The sequence below is a fragment of the Anabrus simplex genome, chromosome 1 (genome assembly GCF_040414725.1).
Source record: "Anabrus simplex isolate iqAnaSimp1 chromosome 1, ASM4041472v1, whole genome shotgun sequence".
Classification (NCBI taxonomy): Eukaryota; Metazoa; Arthropoda; class Insecta; order Orthoptera; family Tettigoniidae; genus Anabrus; species Anabrus simplex.
The window spans coordinates 1404706694-1404732499 of NC_090265.1; the positions used below are offsets into that span (position 1 = coordinate 1404706694).

General features: G+C 38.1%; 1 protein-coding gene across 1 annotated transcript in view; it reads left to right on the forward strand.

Annotated features, from left to right (window-relative positions):
- The window catches only part of Root (ciliary rootlet coiled-coil, rootletin), a 461920-nt gene that overhangs the window by 424144 nt on the left and 11970 nt on the right, over positions 1–25806 (forward strand). The window contains exons 29-30 of the mRNA XM_067137854.2: positions 21838–22155; positions 22286–22645. Coding sequence (XP_066993955.2) covers positions 21838–22155; positions 22286–22645 — 678 coding nt within the window. The remainder of the gene's footprint in view (positions 1–21837; positions 22156–22285; positions 22646–25806) is intronic.

Genomic DNA, 25806 nt, shown 5'->3' on the forward strand with positions numbered 1-25806 from the left:
TAACTAATGAAGTCTCCCTTGAGTTCCTGATAAACATACACAACAGGAAATTCTCCTTCACTCTCAACAATAGCTATAAAGACCAACGGTAAATTTCATTTTAAATATTGTGCAGAGACGTGAAAGCATGATCTTGAACATGATATAACTTCTTCATTTAACCCAATTTTTTACACAAGGTGTTACATTAAACAATACACATCTTACGAGGAGATAAAAACAGGGACGAATGTAGAAACAAATGAATCGTTGAGAAAGCAAAAGTTATACATATTAAAAATAACCTTAACCACACATCTTGCAGTGCGAAAATATTTGCCTTGAATGATTCCTGAATACAAAACGCATGCGCACACACTTCTGAAGAGCCAGCAGGCAGGAAAAAGTAAGGTGAAACCTTAAGAGTTCTTCTGAGAAGAGTTCATCATTTTTTCTGCACCATAAGAAATTTTAAGTAGCGTTCCCGGTGACGTTGCACGCACGACAGGCCACCGACAACTGGCCTGGGTAAGGATTTGGTAGAGAACTTCATTTCACGGCCCCGAAGCGCGGTCGACTTAAACTAAGAACTCATTGTTCAAATAGAATCTTTCAGATGATGCGTAGGCAGAGAGTAACAGCGCGCGGGAGAAATATTTGAGCGGGCAGCCCGTGGTGAGTTGCGGTCCCACTCCCACAGTTACTTGTTATTGGACATTTGTTTTTATGCATGTCATAATACACAGCGGATCGACCGTGCTCGCAACATCAGTACTGCAACTTGTATCAGAATCTGATAGTGAACCTATAAGGAAGTAGAAATGGATTTAGACGATAAACAAAATTAGGTCCGCTCTCACCCATTTGACATATTTATTTCTCATTATCAATTTAAAAGTAGCTGCCTTTGTGGATCAATGGTAGGGTGTCGCCTCCGGATCTCAAGATAGCGGGTTCAAACCCAGCAGAGGTAGTTGGATTTTTGAAGGGCGGAGAAAAGTCCATTCAACACTCCATGTCGTACAATGTCGATATGTAAAAGATCTCTGGTGAAACATTTTGTGTTTACCCAACAAAATTAAATATCAGCCATAGACGCCCAAGAGAGTTTCGGTTTACTCGCTCTGCCATGTAATCGACCTAGAGTAAAACGGAATTTCGAAATTGATGACCAGACAGCCAGATGGCATCAAATTGAAATATCTGCATGCAGTAGCTGAGGCCATATGATTATTATTTTAATTTAAAAGTTATTCATGTGTTTTTTTCTTTTCCGGTGTGATTTACAGCGATTGTTATGGAATCTGAGCCGGCCCCGTGGTGTAGGGGTTGCGTGCCTACCTCTTACCCGGAGGCCCCGGGTTCAATTCCCGGCCAGATCAGGGATTTTTACCTGGACCTGAGGGCTGGTTGAAGGTCCTCTCAGCCTACGTAATTAGAATTGAGGAGCTATCTGACGGTGAGATAGCAACCCCGGTCTAGAAAGCCAAGAATAACGGTGGAGAGGATTTGTCGTGCTGACCACACGACAGTTCGTAATCTGCAGGCCTTCAGGCTCAGCAGCAGTCGCTTGGTAGGCCAAGGCCCTTCAGGGGCTGTAGTGCCCTGGGGGGGGGGGGGTATGGAATCTGAAATAGACATTGAGAACAGTAACTTTAATGTTGGCAATACCAGTGGTCTCGTGTTTGGGAAAACATGATACCATTTAGACCCCTTATTGAGAGAGTATCCTCAAAATTGTACCCATCTCCTTCTCTAACAAAATGTGGAGGACATAGCATGCATGAACTATTTTTATATTTTCTTAAATGTAGAAGGTAAACGAAGACTGTGATGGTCCATATTTAATAACCACACTGTTGAAAAGGATCTGCTGGAAAGCGCAGGGAGTTTTGCACTACTCAACCTGTTGTGTGTGTATGATTCAGCGGAAGTGGATGAACCCGTGCATACACACGGCAACGCGGGCACGGTTTACTCCCGCGCCGTGTGAAAGAGGCTTGAGTGACTTGTGTACATAAATTAGGCCTACTGTACTTATGTATGTAACAACATGCGTAAATTAGGCCTATTGTACTTCGTATACAGCTGACATGTTGGTGCTTAATTTTACGTTCATAAATGAATTGTGTAACAACGTACATAAATTAGGCATACTGTACTTACACACAGTAGTTTGCAGGACATTTAGTTATGGAGAAGAAGAAAGCTAGATGATGAAAAATTAAAGTTTATTGAGAAAGTGGATGCTAAACCACACATGAACCATGTGCAAATCGCCCAGATGTTGGACTTTTCTATTACAATTTTAAACATAATTGTCACCGACGTGTATAGTTTGCATTTCTAAGGACGTTTTTCCTTGAAGTTTTACTATGTTGGTGTTCTTAAAATGTATTATTTCTTTATTTATATCATTAATTATAATTGTAAACACTTGTTTCTTTCTTTTCATCATACTTATTTTTATGTCAAACTAAACCTTAAATTTAACAGCGAAATTTTTTTCATTATTTAGCATGTTTCCTCTTTATGACTTTTTTTTCGGTCCCCACAAAAACATCCTAACAAGTTTTGACTGTAATATGTAACTTTTATTAGATGAAGACCAGTTTCGATTCACTTGGAATCATCATCATTTCAAATCAAATAAATAAATCAAAGAAGGGTACCTAGATTAACACATTTAACATAAAATTTGTGTAAAATGTACATAAAATAGTTGACATGGGTTATAAGTCATACAAACACATTAAAATTTAAAGAACTTCCTTGGGGTCTAAGTCAAAAATAATTGGAGCACGTTTGTACAATGTGAAATTGAAGTTGAGGATGTTATAAAATTCTTATAATGTTGCTGTGGGTATAAAAAATATATTAATAATGTTGATTTATCGTAGTCAAATCGTCGAATGAAAAATTAAAAAATCTGGTGTCAAAATTGACAATCTTGTGAAAGTGCCAATGTTAAGGCAATTTGCAGTTAAGGCAGTTTGCCGAGGAGTTGGGGGAACATCCTTCATCGCTTTGTGACAGCTGCTGTAATTTGAAAATGACACTATTGGTGTTGTTGTTGATGGTAAAAAATTAAATGACAGTTGGTTGTATGGCACAGTAGTCGCAAAAGCTGGATGTCTGTGGAAAAAGAAGAAGTGAGAGCTAATATGTGTGTTCGGACTTTAATTATTGGAGAGTGGTTTGATAGTACTTACTCCCGGTCTTCAATTAATAAATGTTACATAGTATATAAGTGTTGAATGGTGGAACATCCCTCGACTGATTCATATTATATAAGTCAAACATCAACACGGAAATGGAAGTTCTAAATTATGGCATACTGCTTAGTCGAGCAGCTTGTCTACTTACTCCCAGGTCTTCCCAACCCAAAGTTTGAAGCATTTTCATAGGTCAGAAATCACTCAGAACAAATCATGCTGCTTTCCTTTGTATTTGTAATTAAAACTGAGATGAAGGACTTTTATTCTTGAAGCAAGTAATCTTGGTCCTATACACTGGAAGAATACTCTTAATAATTGTGATCTTACCAGTGACGTATATGCTATCTCCTTTACATCTTTAGTACAAACACTAAATACAGTGGAACCTCAAAATTTCAAATCACCCTCAGGAACTAAATATTATTTTGAGTTATTGAAATTTCGAGATATAGAGAATATTGTTTTTGAGCATGCATAGCACATAATTGAATCATATGTATCTATGGGCTTATACTGAATACAATGGGCCGATTGCAGAAACGATGACTAGTTTTAAGCCTTACACATCATCTACCTAAACAACGTCTAAATCGAGCACGATCTTCCATTGCATAAACAGTGTTCAATTTAAAGTTAAAAACTTCTTCACTGATCCGTATTGAACTAATAATTACAATGCTAAAGAGAGAGAAAGTTGTTCCACCTATTCAATACAATAATATTGTTGCACAAATTAATGTAGCAACATGTTTAATATGTTATGGGACCGGTTTCGACATATATCCATGTCACCATTAGCCGATACAACACAAGGAGTAGAACCACAACAGACATTAGTCACAGTAACGTAAGAAAGACCACAAGACTTTGTAGCAGCAGTCAGAGGGATGCTTCACTCATTCTATTACCTCGAAAGAAACATAAACAGCTAATCAAGATTTGGATAGAAGCCTTCCCTTTTAACTACAACTACATTAATACAATCTGCTACTAATGGATATTCAAGTCGCAATAAACAAGAACTAATTATTCTAATACTTTCACTGATCAAACCACCAAATTGCAGCAAGCCTTGAAAATTCTAGAAGCCGGTCTCCAACGGTTCCAAGATTTTAATTGTTAGAATATCATTTCGACTCAAATTACACATGGAGTCAAATCATAGTTGTTTTTAAATAACTGCATTGGAGATCACAATTATTAATCAAATTCTCAATATCAGAAGTTACTGTGTTCCAGAAATCAATGGATTTTAGAAAAAATGGCTCCTATATTTTAACCTTCAGTTTATATTTATGACTCAAATTTAAGCCATATTACAGTTGATTTAATCAACCACAGCATTGTGAAAACAATTTTAGCCAAATTTTCAAATTGGAGTTGCTATGTTTTGGACGTCAATGTATTTTAGAATTAAGGATTACTCCAATTCAACATTGTAATTGTGAAAACAATTTTAACCAAAAAAAAAATTTTTAAATTGTAGTTACTATGTTTTGGACGTCAATGTATTTTAGAATTAAGGGTTACTTCAATTCAACATTGTAATTCATATTGTCATACTTTTAATGTGTACATAATTTTTATGTTTTTTACATATTATTAGTAAACGTAGATTTATACCCAAGCAAAAAAATTTTAAAACAATCCAAATATGACACGTCTTAACCTTGAGACAATCATGTAGGCTGAAGATGCTTGTAAATAAAGCGAAACATGTCCCTGTAAATTCGTGTTGTAGTATTATGAACTAGCAACACAAAACCAATTTGTATTGAATAGGTGGATTAAAATAATCACTATATTGTAAGCATTTAAATGGTATGTTCCGAGCTGTCGGAGGAGAGATGGCGTGGGAGGACATCAGTAGACGAATAAGTTTGAGTGGTGTCTTTAAAAGTAGGAAAGATCACAATATGAAGATAAAGTTGGAATTCAAGAGGACAAATTGGGGCAAATATTCATTTATAGGAAGGGGAGTTAGGGATTGGAATAAGTTACCAAGGGAAATGTTCAATAATTTTCCAATTTCTTTGCGGTCATTTAAGAAAAGGCTAGGAAAACAACAGATAGGGAATCTGCCACCTGGGTGACTGCCCTAAATGCAAATCAGTAGTGAATGATTGATTGTCTCTTCTGTTTTTTACTGTTAACCTCCTTTACTTCCACATACTTCTGTGACAACACTGCCATTTACATTCGACTGCCTCTGTATATAGAATCAAAGAATAGCCTCTCCACTTAATGCCTGGTCTGCTGATGGTACAGGAGAAGGCAGCTCCAATTATTATTATTATTATTATTATTATTATTATTATTATTATTATTATTATTATTATTATTATTGTTGTTGTTGTTGTCGTCATCGTCGTCTTCGTTGTTATTCAGCAGCAACTTTGATGGTATCTGTAGGAGGTTCAGCCACTATAACTTCAGAGTCCACATTTACGTAAACCTCAAATCAGCTTCACGGTTAACAAGCTGCTGATACTCCACCCTTCCTTCAGGAACAAGAGTGACTTCCTCCTCTTCGTGTTCTGAAGCTCCTGAGTCACCTTTCAAAAGTTCTGCTTTGTGGAAGCAGTGTACAATATTGTTTCCTGCTCTTCCTATTGAAATGCTTCACATTTTTAATCACACCTTGGTCCATGGACTGTAGTTATGATGTTAAGTTCGGTGGCAGGAAGACCATGTGCATTGCCTTTAAATCTTGAACGAGCAGCTTGGGATGAGCAGGGCAGTTGAATGCGAAAAGGAGGATTTTCTTCCCTTCATGTTGAAATTTCTCTTTAATACCACGCAGCTGAGATTTGTAAATGGAGCTTGTCATCTGCGACTTCAGGGGTCGCTATCATACATGTCATGAATTCATACTCGAGAAACACCAAGGATTTGCCGATTTTTCGATCGGCAGAAGTTTTAGTTTTTCGGTTCCCATCATATTAGCTCCCAGCATCACTGTAACCCTTTCCTTACTCGTTAACTGTTCCTCAGAAACCACAAATGACATATTCCACAGTTAATGTTGTACAAAATTTGAGTTACATAGTATTTTTGCTTTGAGATAGGAAACGTTTGCTTGAGAAATTGAGAAATTTGTGTAACCGAATTTCAAGTAATATATTTGAAGAATTGGACACACAGCTGGGAAATTTAAGTTGCTTCGAGATACTGAATATTCTAGTAAAGGAGATTCGAGATATCGACGTTCGACTGTATCTTCATTACCATATGAAGTGGTGTGTAACATTTACCGTATTCACTCGCATATCAGCCACACCCCTAATTTTTGACCGAATATTCGTATAAATTTTTATGTGGATTAAGAGCCGCACATCCAGTTGCCGCAAGAATGCACGTCTGCAGTAACAATCGGAAAGGGCCACTGCTGCGCAGTCTGAACTCAACCATTGTGGGGCTTGTTAGTAAATACTTGTCCCGGGTAAAGTTAACACACGGCTTCATTCAAGCTAAAAGTGTGAAATTTGTGAAAAAAGAACTGAGGAATTAGAGAAAACAGCAAGTGGCATTTCGTGGCCCAAAACAGGGCAAGTTCGTGGGTGTTGAGGAAGCATTACTGGAATAGATGAGAGAGATGCAGAATAATGGTTGCAGTGTTTCTCACAAAATGTTACAGCTGAAAAGCATGGGAAATGGCGATATCATGATATTCCGGGACACTTATTCAAGGCAAGTCTCGGGTGGGCTACTCATTTTACGTGGCATAATAACCTATCGTGGAGAATTAGTCCCCGCAGTGGGAAGGCTTGTACATCTGAATGAAGCAGCTAGCCGAGCCGTAGCGGCAATCATATCAGATGGGTATCTGTCGAGAGACCAGACTAATGAATGGTTCATTGAAAGGGGAGAAGCAACCTTTCAGAAGGTCATAGCACAATTTACAAACTTCATAATTAAAATAATAACCTGTCATTGCGGCGGAATACATCTTTGTGCCAAAAACTGCCTAACAACTGCTTCAATAAAGTTACAGAGTTTCATAGGCACGTGATCAGGTTAAGACAGCATAACTCACATCTCCTTTCACAAATCGGCAATATTAACCAAACCCCTGCATATTTTGACATGCCAAGGAATACTGTTGTTACTGAGAAAGGAGCGGCAAGTGTTCTAATGAAAACTACCAGCAACAAAAGGTTACATTGTACAGTGATGTTGGCCATTACAAAAAAACAAAGAATGAAACTGTACACGGAGGCTATTTATTAGTTTATATTCCATTTGTAATTTACCATCACTGTAGGCCTTTCATTTGCAGAGGGACTGGATTGTTTAAAATTTAAAAACTTGGGAGAAAAAAAGCATTATTGTACAGTAACATGTTATTAAAAAACTGCTTATGAGCATTTAATTGAAATCTCAAGCAGAGTGACTAGTTTCACTTTCATCTCCTGGATACTAATTGGGAATGTGAGTTCTTGGTAATGTTTTGCATTTCAATAAAACGTACGGATATAGTTGACGGTCGTCAGCAGTTGCAAGGGCAGCGGTCTAGATGATTGACTGATATGGTCTTGTAATAATACTTAACATGGCTTAGCTGTGTTGATATTTTGATACTGTAAATAATAATCGTATGGCCTCAGCTACCGTGTGGAGACATTTCAAGTTGACGCCATCTGGCTGTCTGCTCGTCAATTTTGACGTTCCGTTTTACTCTAGACCCACTAGATGGCAGACCGAGTAAACCAAAACTCTCTTGGGCGTCTATGGCTGAGATTTAATTAATTTTGTCGGGTAAACACCAAATGTGTCACCAGAGATCTTTTACATGCCAACATCGTACGACATGGAGTGTGGAAAGGACTTTTTTCCGCCCTTCAAAAATCCGACTACCTCTGCCGGGTTTGAACCCGCTATCTTGGGATCCGGAGGCCGACACTCTACCAACTGATCCATAGAGGCAGCATTTTGATACTGTTACACGGCTGAAAACAAGCGAAAACTACAGCCATAACTAACTCCTGAGGACATACAGCTCTCTCTGTATGAATGATGTGCTGACAATGACTTCCTCCCGCATAAAGTATTCTGAAGATAAGATAATCCCACGTGTGGGGACTACGTGAGAAGGGACAATCATCAGAAAGATGGATACTGACATTCTGCCAGTTGGAGAGTGGAATGTTAGAAATTTTAATCATTGTGGTAGGTTAGAGAATCTGAAAAGGGACATGGATAGACTAACATTAGATGTAGTTGGTACAAGTGAAATACGTTGGCAGGAAGATCAGAAATTTTGATCGGGTGACTACAGAATTTATCAACACAAAATCAAACGGGGAAAATGCAGGAGTTGGTTTAATAAATAATAAGAAAATAAAATAGGGCAGCTGGTAAGCTGTTATGGCCAGCTTAGTAAAAGGATTGTCATTGTCAGGATAGACACCCAAGTCAGCGCACGCCACAATAGTGCAGGTCTATCTATATGCCTACTAGTTCAGTGGAAGATGAAGAAATCAAAACAATATATGAAGAGATAGAAGATTAAATACAATGTGTAAAAGGTGACGAAAATTTAATTGTGATCGGAGACTGGAATGCCGTGATCGGCCAAGGAAGAATAGGTAATGCAGCAGGAGAATTCAGATTGGGACAAAGGAATGGAAGTGGAAGTCAGCTGGTTGAATTCAGCATTGATCATAATTTAGTCCTTGCTAATATTTGGTTCAAACATCACAAATGACGCCTGTATACGTGGACGAGACCTGGAGACACTGGAAGGTATCAAATAGACTTCATTATGATTAAGCAGATATTCAGAAATCAGGTGTTCAATCCGTCACTACTGATCTGCATTTAGGGCAGTCACCCAGGTGACAGATTCCCTATCTGTTACTTTCCTAGCTTTTTCTTAAGTGATTTCAAAGAAATTGGAAATTTATTGAACCATCTCCCTTGGTAAGTTATTCCAATCCCTAACTCCCCTTCCTATAAACGAATATTTGCCCCATTTGTCCTCTTGAATTCCAAATTTATCTTGATTTTGAGATCTTTCCTACTTTTAAAAACACCACTTAAACTTATTCGTATACTAATGTTGTTCCATGCCATCTATCCACTGACATACCGCTTAGTCGATCAGATCGTCTCCTTTCTCCCAAGTCCACCCAGCCAAAACTTTGCAGCATTTTTGTAACGCTACTCCTTTGTTGGAAGTCACTCAGAACAAACCGAGCTGCTTTTCTTTGGATTTTTTCCAGTTCTTGAATCAAGTAATCCTGGTGAGGGTCACATAGGAGTACACTGGAACCATACTCTAGTTGGAGTCTTACATTAGATGTAGTTGGTACAAGTGAAGTACGTTGGCAGGAAGATCAGAAATTTTGATCGGGTGACTACAGAATTTATCAACACAAAATCAAACGGGGAAAATGCAGGAGTTGGTTTAATAAATAATAAGAAAATAAAATAGGGCAGCTGGTAAGCTGTTATGGCCAGCTTAGTAAAAGGACTTATATGCCCTCTCCTTTACATCCGTACTACAACCCCTAAACACCCTCATTTCACCTCATCAACGCAGTAATTAAAACTGAGAGGACTTTTGCTATTTGTGAAACTCACAACCTGACTTTTTACCCCGTTTATCATCATACCATTGCGTACTGTCCATCTCACAACATTATCGACATCATTTTGCAGTTGGTCACAGTCTTGTAACTTACTTATTACTCTATAAGGAATAACATCATCCTCAAAAAGCCTTATCTCTGATCCCAGTTCTTTACTCATATCATTTATATATATAAGAAAACATAAAGGTTCAATAATACTGCATTGAGGAATTCCCCTCTGAATTATTACAGGGTCAGATAAAGCTTTGCCTACTCTAATTCTCTGAGATCTATTTTCTAGAAATATAGCCACCCATTCAGTCACTCTTTTGTCTAGTCCTATTACACTCATTTTTGCCAGTAGTCTCCCTTGAGCCACCCTATCAAATGTCTTAGATAGGTCAATCGTGATACAATCCATTTGACCTCCTGAATCCAAGATATCTAGTATGTCTTTCTGGAATCCTACAAGTTGAGCTTCATTGGAATAACCTTTCCTAAACCCGAACTGCCTTCTATCGAACCAGTTATTAATTTCACAAACGTGTCTAATATAATCAGAAAGAATGCTTTCCCAAAACTTACAGGCAATGCATGTCAAACTGACTGGCCTATAATTTTCCTCTTTATGTCTTATCACCCTTTCCTTTATACACAGGGGCTATTACAGCAACTCACCATTCATTTTGGTATAGTCTCTTCATGCAAACAATAATAAAATAAGTACTTCAGATATGGTAGTATATCCCAACCCACTGTCTTTAGTATATCCCCCGATATCTTATCAATTCCAACTGGGATTGCAAGACTTTCCCAGGAACAGACGTGGACTCTGACCACAACTTGTACGTCAAGAAATACCATCTGAGATTGAAGAAATTGTGGAAAGGAAGGAATGCAAGGAGATGGGATCTAAACAAGTTGAAAGAAAAGAGTGTGAGGAATTGTTTCAAGGAGCATGTTGCTCAAGGACTAAATGAAAAGGCTGAAGGAAACATGCTAGTGAAGGAATGGTCAGTAAGGCTACTGATGAAAGTTTAGGAAGAAAGGAAAGATCAACTAAGAATCAATGGATAACTCAGGAGATACTAGATATGATTGATGAACGACAAAAGCACAAGAATGAAAAAAAAAATAGGACAGCTAAGGAAGAATGGCTGAAAGAGAAGTGCAAGGTTGTTGAAGGTTGTATGGTGTCAGGAAAGGTAGATGCTGCATTCAGGAAAATCAAGGAAACCTTTGGATAAAGGAAAACTTTCCATGGCACTACAGCCCTTGAAGGGCCTTGGCCTACCAAGCGACTGCTGCTCAGCCCGAAGGCCTGCATATTACGAGGTGCCATGTGGTCAGCACAACGAATCCTCTCGGCCGTTATTCTTGGCTTTCTAGACCGGGGCCGCCATCTCACCGTCAGATAGCTCCTCAATTCTAATCACGTAGGCTGAGTGGACCTCGAACCAGCCCTCAGGTCCACGTAAAAATCCCTGACCTGGCCGGGAATCGAACCCGGGGCCTCCGAGTAAAAGGCAGGCACGCTACCCCTACACCACGGGGCCGGCAAAGGAAAACTAGGTGTATGAATATTAAGAGCTCAGATGGAAAACCACTTTTAAGGAAAGAAGACAAGGCAGAAAGATGGCAGGAATATATTAAGCAACTGTATCAAGAAAAAGAAGTAGATAATATGGTTCAGGAACAAGAAAAGATTATTGATGGGGGACCCAATTTTGAGGTCAGAATTCGACAGAGCTTTGAGAGACCTAAATAGGAACAAGGCACATGGAATTGATGGTATACCCTCAGAATTAATTACTGCCTTAGAAGAAAGTCAGCATGGCAAGGTTGTTCCATTTAGTGTTTAACCCTTTCGCACTCAGCGCGCCGATCTATCGGCGCGAGAGGTTATGGCGAAAACACTCACGGCGCCGATATATCGGCTCTGTCCTATTTAGGCATTTTCGTCATTTCCGTGGCTGTTAAATCGTAACAGTTGATCGTGACGGTACCTTAAAACGTTGAATTTGCGTTTTACTCTACAGATATATCCACCAGCCCTACAAAATATTTTTATTTTCGCAAATGAAATCTGTTGACCGTGAATGTTTATGTTGTGGTTATTTGAAGTTGTTAATTGCGTGGATCTGTTTTGATTGGCTTATGAATACAACAATTTGATCTTGATATGAGTTTAGTTAAGAGTATATTTCGTTTCTTTGGTATATCGTGTGTTCGCTGTACTTCGCAAACTGTAACTTTACTCCATTTCATAACTCCGTTGTTGCACGTGCTTGTCTCATCTTTTTATCGTAATGGCTAGGCCATATTCAAGGCCGAAAGAGGCCGATATCCTTGAATTTTCAGATGATTTAGACAGTAATAATTACCTTCTTTTGCCGAAAGTGATTCGCATTATGTGGGAAATGACAGAGTCACAGCTGCTCAACGTGCATCGGACCGCGAGGACCTGACATCGATGACCGTTACATGTACAATGAATAACTATGTGCCATGCTTCATGAATGAATTGCAGCACACACATCATATTGATATCAAATTAATCAGAAATAAATGTTCTTTCTTTCGCGTCTAAGAGTAAAGAAGGAATACGCAATAATGTCTGATTTTTCAGCCATTGAAAATCAAAAATTATTTTTTAAAATTTATTTTCAAAATTTAATAATTTTTTCTGGCTTTACCAATAACAATACGTTTTAGGTATGTTCATTTCTGAAATGCTCATAGTTTTCTGTATTAGTGTGATTTATTTTATTTTAATGTGTGTTAAACTCTTTACGTGTTGATTTTTTGTAAGTCGGTTTGGAAAATGACAGAAATTAGTCTGAGTGTCTTCGAGCAAACTTCTGTATATAGGCTGAGTGCCAAAGGGTTAAGATGTATAATACAGGAAAAATACCTTCCAATTCTCACCAGAATGTTGTTATTCCTATTCCCAAGAAAGCCGGTGCTGACTAGTGTGAAAACGACCTTACCGTTAGTTTAGTATCTCATGTTTGCAAAACTTTAACACGTATTATTTATAAAAGAATGGAAAGACAAGTTTAAACTGAGTTGGGAAAAGATCAGTTTGGCTTCAGAAGAAATTTAGGAACACGTGAAGCAATCCTGACTTTACATCTGATTTTAGAGAGCTGAATTAAGAAGGACAAGTGCACGTACACGGCATTCATATATCTAGAATTGGCATTGATTGGACTAAAATATTTGAGATTTTAAAGGCGATTGGGATCCTATACTGAGAAAGAATTACTGTATCTGCAATCGGTATAAAAATCAGTCTGCATTGATAAGAATTGAGGGCTTTGAAAAAGAAGCAGCAATCCAGAAAGGAGCAAAGCAAGGCTGCAGTTTGTCACCCTTCATTTTCAATGCTTATATAGAGCAGGCAGTAAAGGAAATGAAATAGGAATTTGGGAAGGAAATCACAATCCAATTTGAAGAAATCAAACCCTGATATTTGCCGTGATATTGTTATTTTATCTGAGTCTGCAGAAGATCTGGAAAAATTGCTGAATGGTATGGGCAGAGTCTTGGGGAGGGAGTACAGGATGAAAGTCCAAAACAAAAGTAGTGGAGTGCAATTGATCGAAGTTAGGTGATGCAGGAAACATTGGAGTAGAAAATGAAGTCTGAAGGAAGTAAATTAATATTTGTTACTTGGGTAGTAAAATAACTAACGATGGCAGAAGTAAGGACATAAAATGTAGACCACCACAAGCAAGGAAAGCCTTTCTGAAGAAAAGAAATTTGCTCACTTAGATGTTTTTGAAGACTTTTGTCTGGAGCGTGGCATTGTAAGGAAGTAAAACTTGGATGATAACTAGCCCAGAAAGAAAGAAAACAAATAGAAGCTTTTGAAATGTAGTGTTACTGAAGAATGCTGAAGGTGAGATGGGCAGATTGAATCATGAATGTATAAATATTGAATGGATTTGTCGAGAGGAGATTGCTTTGTCTAAATTTGTTCAGAAGAAGAGATGGAATGATAGCACATATCTTAAGACACCCTGCACTTATTCAGTTGATTTTGGGGGGAAATGTAGGCAGTAAGAACAGAAGGAGTAGACATATGACAAGCAGATTAGAGCAGATGTAGGATGTACTAGTTATGTAGAAATGAAAAGGTTAGCACAGGATAGGCATGGAGAACTGCATCAAACCAGTCTGTGGACTGATGACTCCAACAACAACTAACAACAACCTGTTTATGTGACTACTCGAATGAAGATCTTTCCTTATATTAACACCTAGTTACTGACAGTCATCCCCATGGGGTACTTACACCCCATCAACACATTGAAACATCAGATATCACAACATCAGGTCATGCATAGCAAAGAAGCTCTGTGAGAAAGGATTTCAGGTGTATGAGGAATTTTATGGCATCGGGGTAAATTGCAGCACGAGAAGGACAGACATGATCGCCATTAAAGGGAAGAAAGGATATATGTTAGACCCCACAGTAAAATTTGAAACGCACTCCAACCAACCAGATGAAATAGGCAGAGAAAAGAAGTCTATCTACCTGCCTACAGTGCTGTATTATAAGAATAAATACGAGCTGGACAGCATAGAAGTGGGGGGTCTCATGATTGGTGCAAGAGGGACAGTCCCTAAGAAGACGATAGAGCTGAGGAAGGCCTTCAACATCAGTTCCAAGGAGCTCATCGACTGGGGTCTGAAAGCGCTCAGGGGTTCTCTTTTCATACTCAGACACCACTTATATACGCCAGGCTGAGACATAATTTACGTCCATTGTTTTATTTTTGAATGAAATTGATTTTGTGTATTCTTTGTCTTAGGCAACCTCCAAGTGGAGGAAGATTTTGAAAATAAAAACCTGAGAGGAACTTTCCTATTGGTGAAACTCACAATCTTACTTTTCATCCCATTATTTATGTATTAGAGTCAGAAAGGATAACGTACAATGCAGTAATGTTACAAATTATATATTGAAAAATAAGGCAATAAAATACAATATCTCAAATTAGGTGATATCAGGCCTTTTACCAACATACCATTTTCTGCTGTCCATCTCACAACATTGTTGAGGTCTTTTTGCTGTAACTCACAATCTTGTAACTTGCTTTTTATTCTATACAGTATAACATCATCCAGAAAAGCCTTATCCCTCATTTCAGTTCTTTACTCATATCATTTATATATATAAGAAAACATAAATGTCCAATAATACTGCCTTAAGGAACTCCCCTCTTAATCATTACAGGAGTCCTTTCTATAAATTTAGTCACCCATCAGTCAGTCGTTTTTCTAGTTCAGTTGCTCTCATTTTTGACAGTAGCCTCCCATGTTCTAAGCCTTGCATAGGTCAGTAGCGATACAGTCCATTTAAACTCCTGAATTTAAAATATCTGCTATATCTTGCTGCAATCCAAAACATTGAGCCTCACTGGAATAACTTTTCCTAAACCCAAGCTGCCTTCTATAAAACCAGTTACAAATTTTGCAAACGTGATGATCATAACCTGAAAGAATGCTTTCTCACACCTTAAATGCACCACATGTAAATTGACAGGCCTGTAATTATTAGCTTTATGTTTATTACTCTTCCCTTTGTACACAGGGCTACTATAGCAACTCTCCATATATTTGATATGCATACAGTAATGAAATAATAATCAAATAAGTACTTCAGATATATACTATTTCCCAACCCATTGCCTTTAGTATACAGAAGGTCGTTCGGAATCTCTGGTGACGAGTTTGAAGGCCGCTGGCGGTGCTGATATCAACTTGAGCACGTCAAAATGGGAGTGATGTTTCGCGTCAGTACTCAGAATATGTGTGTAGAGTTTTGCGACATTAGTTGCAATGATGCCAAAGCGGATTGACCCCCTACTGGTAGGGGTACATAACAGCTCTTTCCTATGCTAAATATAGCTATTCTGCAATCCAAGGAATGTGCAAGAAGCGTGATTTCTTGATATCAAAGAACAGGATCAGTGCTATCTATATATATAAAATAACTTGTCCTGACTGACTGACTGACTGACTGACTGATTCATCATCGCAGAGCCAAAACTACTGGACGTAAATAAGTGAAATTTTGGGGATATATTCATATTAAGATGTAGGTGCTCGCTAAGAGAGGATTTTTGGATATTCCTTCGCTAAGGGGGTGAAAAGAGGGGTGAAATTTTAAAATGAGTGTGTCTATATCTCGAAAGTTTAAAAGTTTACAGATATAAAAATTGGTATTTAGAATCTTCTTTAAAAATAAGGAAACGCGTATTTTTTTGTTTTCAGAAAATCCCAATAGGAGGGGTGAAAAGGGGTGAAAATGAGGAAAATGGGTTGAATGCCCTTAATCAGGATACCAGTACTTATATCTCAGAAACTGAAGATATTACAGACCTGAAAATTGGTACTTTTGATCTCTTTTAAAAATAAAGAAACACGTATTTTTTGGTTTTTGGAAAATCCAATTAATGGGAGGGTGAAAAGGGGGTGAATTTTTAAAATGAGTGAATCTATATCTCCAAACTTTTAAAGTTTGCAGATGTAAAAATTGGTATTTAGAATCTTCATTAAACATAAAGAAACAATTATTTTTTTGTTTTCGGAAAATCGCAATAGGAGGGGTGAAAAGGGGTGAAAAAGGGGTTGTATGCCTTTGATGAGGCTACTTATATTTCAGAAACTGAGGATATTACAGACCTGAAAATTGGTGTTTGGGATCTCCTTTCAAAATAAAGAAACACGTATTTTTTTTGTTTTTGGAAAATCCAGTTAATGGGGGGGTGAAAAGGGGGTGATTTTTTAAAAATGAGTGTATCTATATCTCAAAACTGTTACAGTTTATAGATGTAAAAATTGGTATTTAGAATCTCCTTTAAAAATAAAGAAACACGTATTCTTTTGTTTTCGGAAAATCCCAATAGGAAGGGTGTAAAAGGGCGAATAATGAGTTGAATGCCTTTAATGAGGCTACTTATATTTCAGAACCTGAAGATATTACAGACCTGAAAATTGGTATTTGGGATCTACTTTAAATGTAAAGAAACACGTATTTTTTCGTTTTTGGAAAATCCAAATATTGAGGGGTGAAAAGGGGGGTGAATTTTTTAAAATGAATGTGTCTACATCTTAAAACTTTAAAATTTACAGATGTAAAAATTGGTAGTTAGAATCTCCTCTAAAAATAAAAGAACACGTATTTTTTTGTTTCCTGTAAATCCCAATAGGAGGGGTGTAAAAGGGTGAAAAATGGGTTGAATGCCTTTAATGAGGATACATATATCTCAGAAACGGAAGATATTACAGAACTGAAAATTTGTATATGGGATCTCCTTTAAAAATAAAGAAACACGTATTTTTTTAGTTTTTTGAAAATCCTATTAATGGCGGTTAAACAGAAGTGACAAATTGGGATAAATTTTTGAAAGATTATCTTGGAAACGTAAAATGTTACAGACGTAAAAAGTGGGTGTTTGGAATCTCCTGTAAATGTAAAGAAACATAGGTGATTTGTTTTTGGAAACTCCATTTAAGGGGAACCCAAAAAGGGTGAAATTTTAAAATGAGAGTTTTTACAGTATATCTAAAAAAACTTAACATGTTACAGAAGTGAAAAATGGTATTTTTATCTCTATTAAACCTAAAGAAACGTGTATTTTTAATTTTCGGAAATACCACTTGGGTGGAGGGGGGGGTGAAAGTGACTGAACATGGTGTTGAATTCTTTTAATTAGGCTACTGATATCTTAAAAATGAAGATGTTACAGACGTGAAATTTGATATTTGCAATCTGCTTTAAAAGTAAAGAAACACGTATTCTCGGAAAATCCAATGAAGCGGGGGGAGGGGGTGAAAGAATTGAAAAATTAATTGACTTTAATTGTATGAGAATATATACATCTAATAAAAACTAAAGTTGTTACAGACGTGAAAATTCGTATTTGGATCTCCTTTAAAAACGAAGAAGAACGCGTTTTGGGGGGGAAACCATCTTGGGTGCGGGAGTGTAAAGGAGTTGAATTCCTTTCATGAGGACACATAAATCAAAAAGTGAAGAAGTTAGAGTCGTAATAATTGGTATTTAGAAGATCCTTCACTATTAAAGAAACAAGTATTTTTTGCGAGAAAATTCACTAAGGGGGGGGGGGGAGTAGTTTGAAATGAAGTGACAAAAGTAAATTATATTTATGGGGATACTTATATCTCAAAACTGAAGGTAATAGACGTGAACGTTGGTGTTTGGAATCTCCCTTAAACATAAAGAAACACGCGTTCTTTTAATTTGGGGGGGGGGGGGGTTGGCAGTAAAAACTAACGGCGGTGGGGTGTAAAAGGTGAGACCAATTGATTTTACTGTTCTTAATGTACTTATAAGGATCCTCCGTTGCTCAGGCGGCAGCGCGCCGGCCTCTCACAGCTGGGGTTCCGTGGTTCAAATCCCGGTCACTCCATGTGACATTCGTGCTGGACAAAACGGAGGCGGGACAGGTTTTTCTCCGGATACTCCGGTTTTCCCTGTCATCATTCATCCCAGCAACACATAATAATAATAATAAGAAGAAGAAGAAGAAGAAGAAGAACATTAATAATAATAATAATAATAATAATAATAATAATAATAATAATAATATTGTTCCGGACCGTCGTCAAATGTGCAGACCGCGCTGGAAACGGCTCCTGGACGGGTAATGACTTAGAATGCAGTCCGGCCGCGGGTTCAGTGCCGCCAAGGCACCCAATATGACACCACGCCGGATCTCCTGAAGGATTTTATCCAGATTAAAAATGATTAAAATAAAATACGGTCTGGCAAAGATTTACGGACCCAACTGACCGGGAAGAATACCTGAGCCTAGCCCGGGAAGTACGAAATCGATTGCTGGATAGGAAGATTGAAAAATGGGAGGAAACGTGGCGTAATCTAATAGAAAACGAGTCAGATCGGGAATATTGGTGGATTCTCGCTGAAAACGTGTCAGACCGCGAATTTCGGCGGATTATATATCTAAAACAATAAGCATTCAATTACAAATTTCAGTATAATACCGTGGCGAAGCACGGGTACCTTGCTAGTATTGAATAAAAATGGCTAAGGCTGACTGGGCTTAATTTCACAGGGAAAAAAGCAGGCAAATCTATGACCATCCAACAGCTGCAGAAGTGGTGAGGAAAGTGAAGGCCCTTGTCTCGCGTGGTAACCTTGTCTGCCAAAGGACTATCGCATGTATGTTGGGGATGTCTGTTTCAACAGTTAACACCATAATCAACAAGGACCTGCAATTAGAAAAGCAGCACAAGCACCAAGTTCACAATCTGTTACCTTGTCACATTCCGGAACTATATAAAATCAACTTGATAGGCCGTATCGCACTTTAACAGATTCACAACCAAGTCTATTTTATTTTCCACCTTGTTGATACATTTGTTGCTTATGGCAACTTATTGGTTAAAAGTGGTACATGTTTTGTATAATGTTAGTTTTAAGGACACTTTCTCTCAAAGCATATCTGTGCTTGTTTTTATGGGTTCATCTGGGTGTCCATAATGAGGGCTCAAGATTCCTGCTGTCTTCTAGCCTATAACAACACAACTCATTATCTTTTCCCAGTTTAAGAAGAGAACTGTAGTAAACATGGCAGTTTGCATAAAACTAGATTGCTAGGGGTGGGTGGACCACCCAGTATATATCAGTAATCTTGATTCTACACACACCAAAGGCATAATATTTTTTACACTAAATGAATCATTCAGAGACAAAATAACACAGTTTTACTATGAAACTATTACTTTATCACAACAAATATACAGAGCACTATCAACAGCTGACTGTTCCAAATGCATCAACCTATTATGAAGTAGGAGGAAATAGAGTGTGTAAAGAGAGCTCTAAACACCAGTTTAAGGAAAGATGTCAAAAGGAAGATGACTGTTGCAAGGACAGGTTCTCCCAAAGGAGAAAGAACTTTGGGAGGAAGACTTAAGGGACTGACAAAAATGGAGAAGACTCGTTATTGTTGCCGACCACTGATATGGAATAAGGTGGTGAGGAGGAGGAGAAGGAGGAGGAAGAAACAGGCTGAAGTCTCTTGAGGTCATTTAAGAAATTAGTTAATCCAGTATCAAATATCTAATTGCTTATATAAAATAAACCTGACTTAACTAAAATGATAAGAAGTGAACATTAAGTTCAGTCTCATTACAATGCATGGCACACCTGTATGGCTCAACTGACCATGTTTATTCAACAAACTAGCATGCTTAATTTTCTCTATATCACCACCTTCTCTAAGCAGGGGACATAAAATATAAGTCCATTGAAAAATTGAATGTTCTCACTGCCAAATCAATAAAAAGTACGCTAACTATGTGGCATGAAAAAAATAGTGTGAACTTATATTGATAGAATGAAAACATTATGTAACAAAAAACAGGTGCATGGAATAAAAGATATTTCATTTGAAAAAATTCATCATCTAGAGTATAAATTTTATTTCATACTTTTTTACTGTGTCCTTATCCATGATGAAATTATTAACTATTCTGTGTATTCAAGAAGACAGTATCTTCAGATCTGCACTATTTAAACACCAAATGAGTTGGCTATGATGTTTAGAATACATAACTGAGAGCTTACACTTGGGAGATGGTTCGACCCCACTGTTGACAGCCCTGAAGATGGTGTTCCATGGTTTCCCATTTTCACACCATGTAAATGCTGTGGCTGTACCTTAATTAAGGCCAAAGTCGCTTCCTTCACAGTCCTAGCCATGTCGTAACCCATCATCGCCATAAGACCTGTCTTTGTCGTTGCAATGTAAAACAAATAAAATAAAAAGATGCAATATTAAATAATGAAAGTTAGGCAAAGTTTATTACATTTTAAAATATACATTCCAGTTAAGAAGAAACTTAATAAAACTGCATTATTGTTAGCTACAATGCATGTTTTGCAACAGATTGGTCTTTACAGACATTTGACATGACAGTGTTGATAGTACATAGGGAGATCAAAAAGTTAGTTGCACTAACGCGCCGCAGCAGCGCGCTGTGTGTCGTAAATGTGGGCACAGCAGAGAACGGGACAGACACTGCCCACACGTCTATTAGGCAGGTCGCTGTGGTGTCTCGTCTAGTATTGTGTGAATAGCGGCCAAATGCAATGGCGCGTCAACTGGACGTTCACTCCAAATATGAGGTACGTGCGACAATCCGGTTCCTATGAGCCAAAAGGAAGAATTGTATGGACATTCGTTGTGAAATTAGTGCTGTGTATGGGGAGCGGGCCATTTCCCGGCAAGGTATCGTAAATTGGTGTCAGCCAAACGAGAGAACTGCTTCACCATTTCAAGTGGGAGGTCTGGCAACACCCACCCTACAGTCCCGACCTAGCGCCATGTGACTTTCATCTGTTCGGTAAGCTCTAAATGGAGCTTGGTGGTCGACGTTTCCAGACCGATGAGGAGGTGAAGGCCGCTGTCTCAAAGTGGTTGCAGAACGCTGGAGGAAATTTCTATGCATCCGGCATCGACAAGTTGGTTGTGCGTTCGCAGAAATGTTTGGAGTCTCTTGGAAACTATGTGGAAAAGTGACGTTACAGTGTATCGTTATAGTCGTGTTGCTGTTGTATAGGTGGTGTAATAAATGGCCATAACTGGGAAGTGCAACTTATTTTCTGATCTGCCCTCGTAGTTATGTGAGAACAAACTTTTCATAGTAACTAGCTTGTGTCTGACTCAAAAACCCTTGTTCAACTTCATGTAGGTTTATGGATTTCTTTTAGGATTGCAGTCAGGTTTAGTAAAATTCTGTTACTCTCTGCATATGATACCATTATATAGGGGGCAGTATCTATGGCTTTAAGGATTGCTTTATGTGAGAGAAACTTCTGAGAGAGTACAGGGTCAAGAATCATCCTCTACTTAAAAAAAAGAAAAAAAACATTCCCAGAAGAATTCCAATCATAGTAATGTATCAACATGCCTGCAAGTGAATGTGATATATTTGTCTCCACAATCATATATAAACACACACAATATGATTATGAAAATACTTTTCTTTGTCATTTCCAGATGCAGAAATCCCTAAGCAACTGCGAGAATGAGCGTCGAGTATTTTCAGAACGCCTAGATTCTGCTCAGCAAACTATCGCAGAGCTACGACGTCATAACCAGCAGCTTGCAGATCAAGCTCAACGTCTACAAACAGAACTGGCTAACAATGAGGTGCAGCGTTCTGGTCTGGAGGCTCAGCTTCGTTTGGCTAGCTGGCCTGATAGTGCTAGTCCCAGTATTGGGGCAGGGCCAGATGAGGAATTAATGAGACAGTTACAGGCTTCTCAGAAGGAACGAAGTGAATTGAGAGGGAAAGTGGAATCTCTTAGTGACAAAGTAAATATTTCCCTGAAATTTTATTTTTAATATATGGCAGTGTAGAACATCATAGCTTTTATTTTAATCTCTTTTTTTTTTTTTTTTTTTTTTTTTTTTTTTTTTTTTTTTTTTTTTTTTTTTTTTACAGGTTCGTCAGCTAGAAGCAGAGAAACGTAACCTTGAAAGGTCATCCAAGTCAAGCATGGGCCGCAGTAAGAGTTATGAACGTCCTGAAAAGGGAGTGTGCCTCTCAGAAAGTCCTACGATATCAGATGCCTTGTTAGAACAAGAAAATCGAGAATTGCGGCTCAAGATCAGACGATTGGAATGTCAACTTAAAGAAAAGGAAGCTGAACTTATCCGATGTAGACAGCATCTTGCAGCAGATATCAAACCTGACAGAACAGGTGAAATAGAAAGGTTAAGAGCTGCCCAACTGCAAGCAGAGAGGCTACTGGAAGCAAGAGAACAGTCACACAGACAACAAGTAATGCGTCTTGAAAATCAGGTTAGTTGAATCTTTCTGCTCAAACTCATTTAGTTTTTGTCTGAATGTTAAATTGTATTCAGATACTGGAGTGTCATGACCTGATGACTTCCTCAGCCATACAATACGTCTTTCATGACAGTTTCTCAATTGACCTCACAAGGGAGAGTGAACCCAATTCCAGCCCTCAGTCTAGAATTAAAATCTTGGATGAGCAACTGTAGACATTGAAGAAGAGAATACTAGGTCAGTACGTCCTTGGTTTATGAATAAAGAGATTAAAAAGAAGTGCAGGTTAGAAAGAAATAGAGTTAGAAATGGTTGTGAAGTTAACAAGTGATTGAAAGAACTTGCTAGAAAATTGAATTTAGCAAAAATGTCAGCCAAGAATAACATGATGGAAGACATAATTTGCAGTCATATAATTTTTAGCGGAATATAGAAGGGTATGTATAGGTACTTTAAGGCAGAAACAGGTTCTAAGAAGGACATTCCAGGGATCATTAATGAAGAAGGGGAGTGTATATGCGAGGATTTACAAAAGGAAGAAATATTCAGTCAGCAGTAGAGACAATGTCCATGTAGAGGAGGTAAATAATACTGGAAAATTACTGAAATTTACCTATGATGTTAACAATATTTACAAAAAGTTGAAAACTAGAAAGGGAGCTGTGATTGATAAGATTTTTGGGGATATACTACAGGCAGTGTGTTGGGATAACAGTGCCATATCTGAAATATTTATTTGATTATTGTTTGTATGAAGGAGCTATGAAGATTTGCTATAGTAGCCCCATTGTATAAGGGAAAGGGTGATAAACATAAAGCATATAATTACAGGCCAGTCAGCTTGACATGTCTTGCATGTAAGTTCAGGAAAAGCATTCTTTCTGATTATATTAAATGCATTTGCAAAATTACTAACTAGTTTAATAGAAGGCTGTTCGTGTTTCAAAAAGGTTATTCCAGTGAGGTTCAACTTGTAGGTTTCCAGCAAGATGTAACAGATATTCTTGATTCAGGAGGTCAAATGGACTGTATTGCTATTGACCTAAGGCTTTTGATAGGGTAGATCATGGGTGACTGCTGACAAAAATGTGGGTTAATGGACTAGACAAAAGAGTGGTTGAATGGGTAGCTAAATTTCTAGAAAATAAAAATAGAATTTGAGTAGGTGAAGCATTACCTGATCCTACAATGTTTAAGAGGAAGGTCCTGCAGGTCAGTATTATTGGACCTTGAGGTTTTCTTCATCGTCATCATCATCATCATCATCGCTGACCAAATTTTTGCATTGACCTCTCATATTGAAAATGGATTTGAGAATCGGAAGATTAGTATGGCTGTCTTCTTAGACTTATCAGCAGCCTATGATACTGTTTGGCGAGAAGGGCTCCTGCTAAAACTTATCTCTGCCATCCCCTGTTTCAAGCTTACAAATCTTATTGGCAATATGATTAGCAACAGAAATTTTCAGATCTTCTCGGATGATGCAGTAAGCAAAACCTACAAACTGAATGATGGACTTCCACAAGGATCTGTTCTGGCACCCTTACTTTTCAACCTCTATACTGCTGACTTACCAGCAACTAAGTCCAGGAAATTTATTTACGCAGATGATATACTACTGGTTAGCCAAACACCAAGTTTTCCAGAAGCTGAACAAATTCTTACAGCAGATCTAAAAAAACTAGATACATACTTCCAAAAGTGGTGCCTCCGTCCAAATCCAAAAGACTGTCACATCTGTGTTTCATCTCAGAAATAAATTTGCCAACTACAAGCCTACAATAACATTCAGAAATCAATCCTTACAACACTGTCCCTTCCCAAAATACTTAGGTGTCACATTAGACAGATCCCTAACATCTAAACATCATATTAACAACACAGCCGCCAAGATCAAAAGTCGGAATAATATTCTTCAAAAATTAGCCGGCACATCCTGGGGTGCAAACAACCAAGTGTTGAGATCTACTGCTCTAGCTCTTTGCTATTCAGTTGCCGAATACTGCGCTTCAACTTGGCTGAACAGTGCTCATACTGAGAAGATTGATGCTCAACTAAATCAAGCAATGCGCATCATAACTGGTTGTATTCGCTCTACAAACGTGGCCTGGCTGCCTACACTCAGTAATATTCCACCGCCTTGCTTAAGAAGGTCTGAAGCTCTTCTAAAACTGTGGAAGAAGACCAGCCTGGACTCCAACCTCCCCGTTCACCAGGATATTACTCAACCTGCCCCTCCACGACTTAAGTCTAGATCTCCACCCTGGCGCACTGCACTTACACTAGAAGAATCTGGGTTCTCCATCACGAACGCCTGGTTACACCATTGGCAGCAGTCTTCTGTTCCCAATCAACATCTTGTGACTCTACCTCATGTTCAACCTCCCGGATTCCATCTACCCAGACGTCAATGGAGGACTCTAAACAGGATAAGAGTCAATCAAGGAAGATGCGGCTATACTCTTTATAAATGGGGCTGGCAGAAGTCTTCTGGGTGTGATTGTGGAGCTTCCTCACAGACCATCCACCACGTAATTGCCGAGTGTCCACAGAGAGCATTTCAAGGTTCTTTGGAGGACATTCATAATGCAACTAAGGAGGCCTTAAAATGGATCAATGGACTTGATTTGGAACTATAGGCTTCTGCTTGTATATATTGTGTATATATTGTATACTTATTTATATAATCTATCTGTGCACATCATACGATAAATAATAAATCATCATCATCATCATCATTATCATCAATTTCCCTCATCTTACTCCAACCAAGTTGAGGAGTTTATGGCACCTTTCCATCTTCCCCTTTCAGACCACCCTTGTTCCTCAATAACTGTGCTCCAATCCAGGTTTCTTCTAACTATTCTTGATAGTTTCGACCATCTTAGTCTGGGTCTCCCTCTTGCCCTCCCTCCTTCTATCTAGGTTTCCATCATTGCTTTGGCATCCTTCCCTCTTCGGTCGAGATTTTCTTCCGAAGATGCAGAGCAAAATTTCCTGCGAAACATAAATAATTTCACTTTATTTTCTTGATACGGCATGAGCCCAAAAAGCTTATATCGTAATGATAAAGCAGTTAAGGACTTTAAAGATGTTACAAACCACAACAAAAACCAACACAGTAAAGGTAGAAGTAAACAGGGTGAAGAAAATTTGAAACAAAGGAGTCCTTC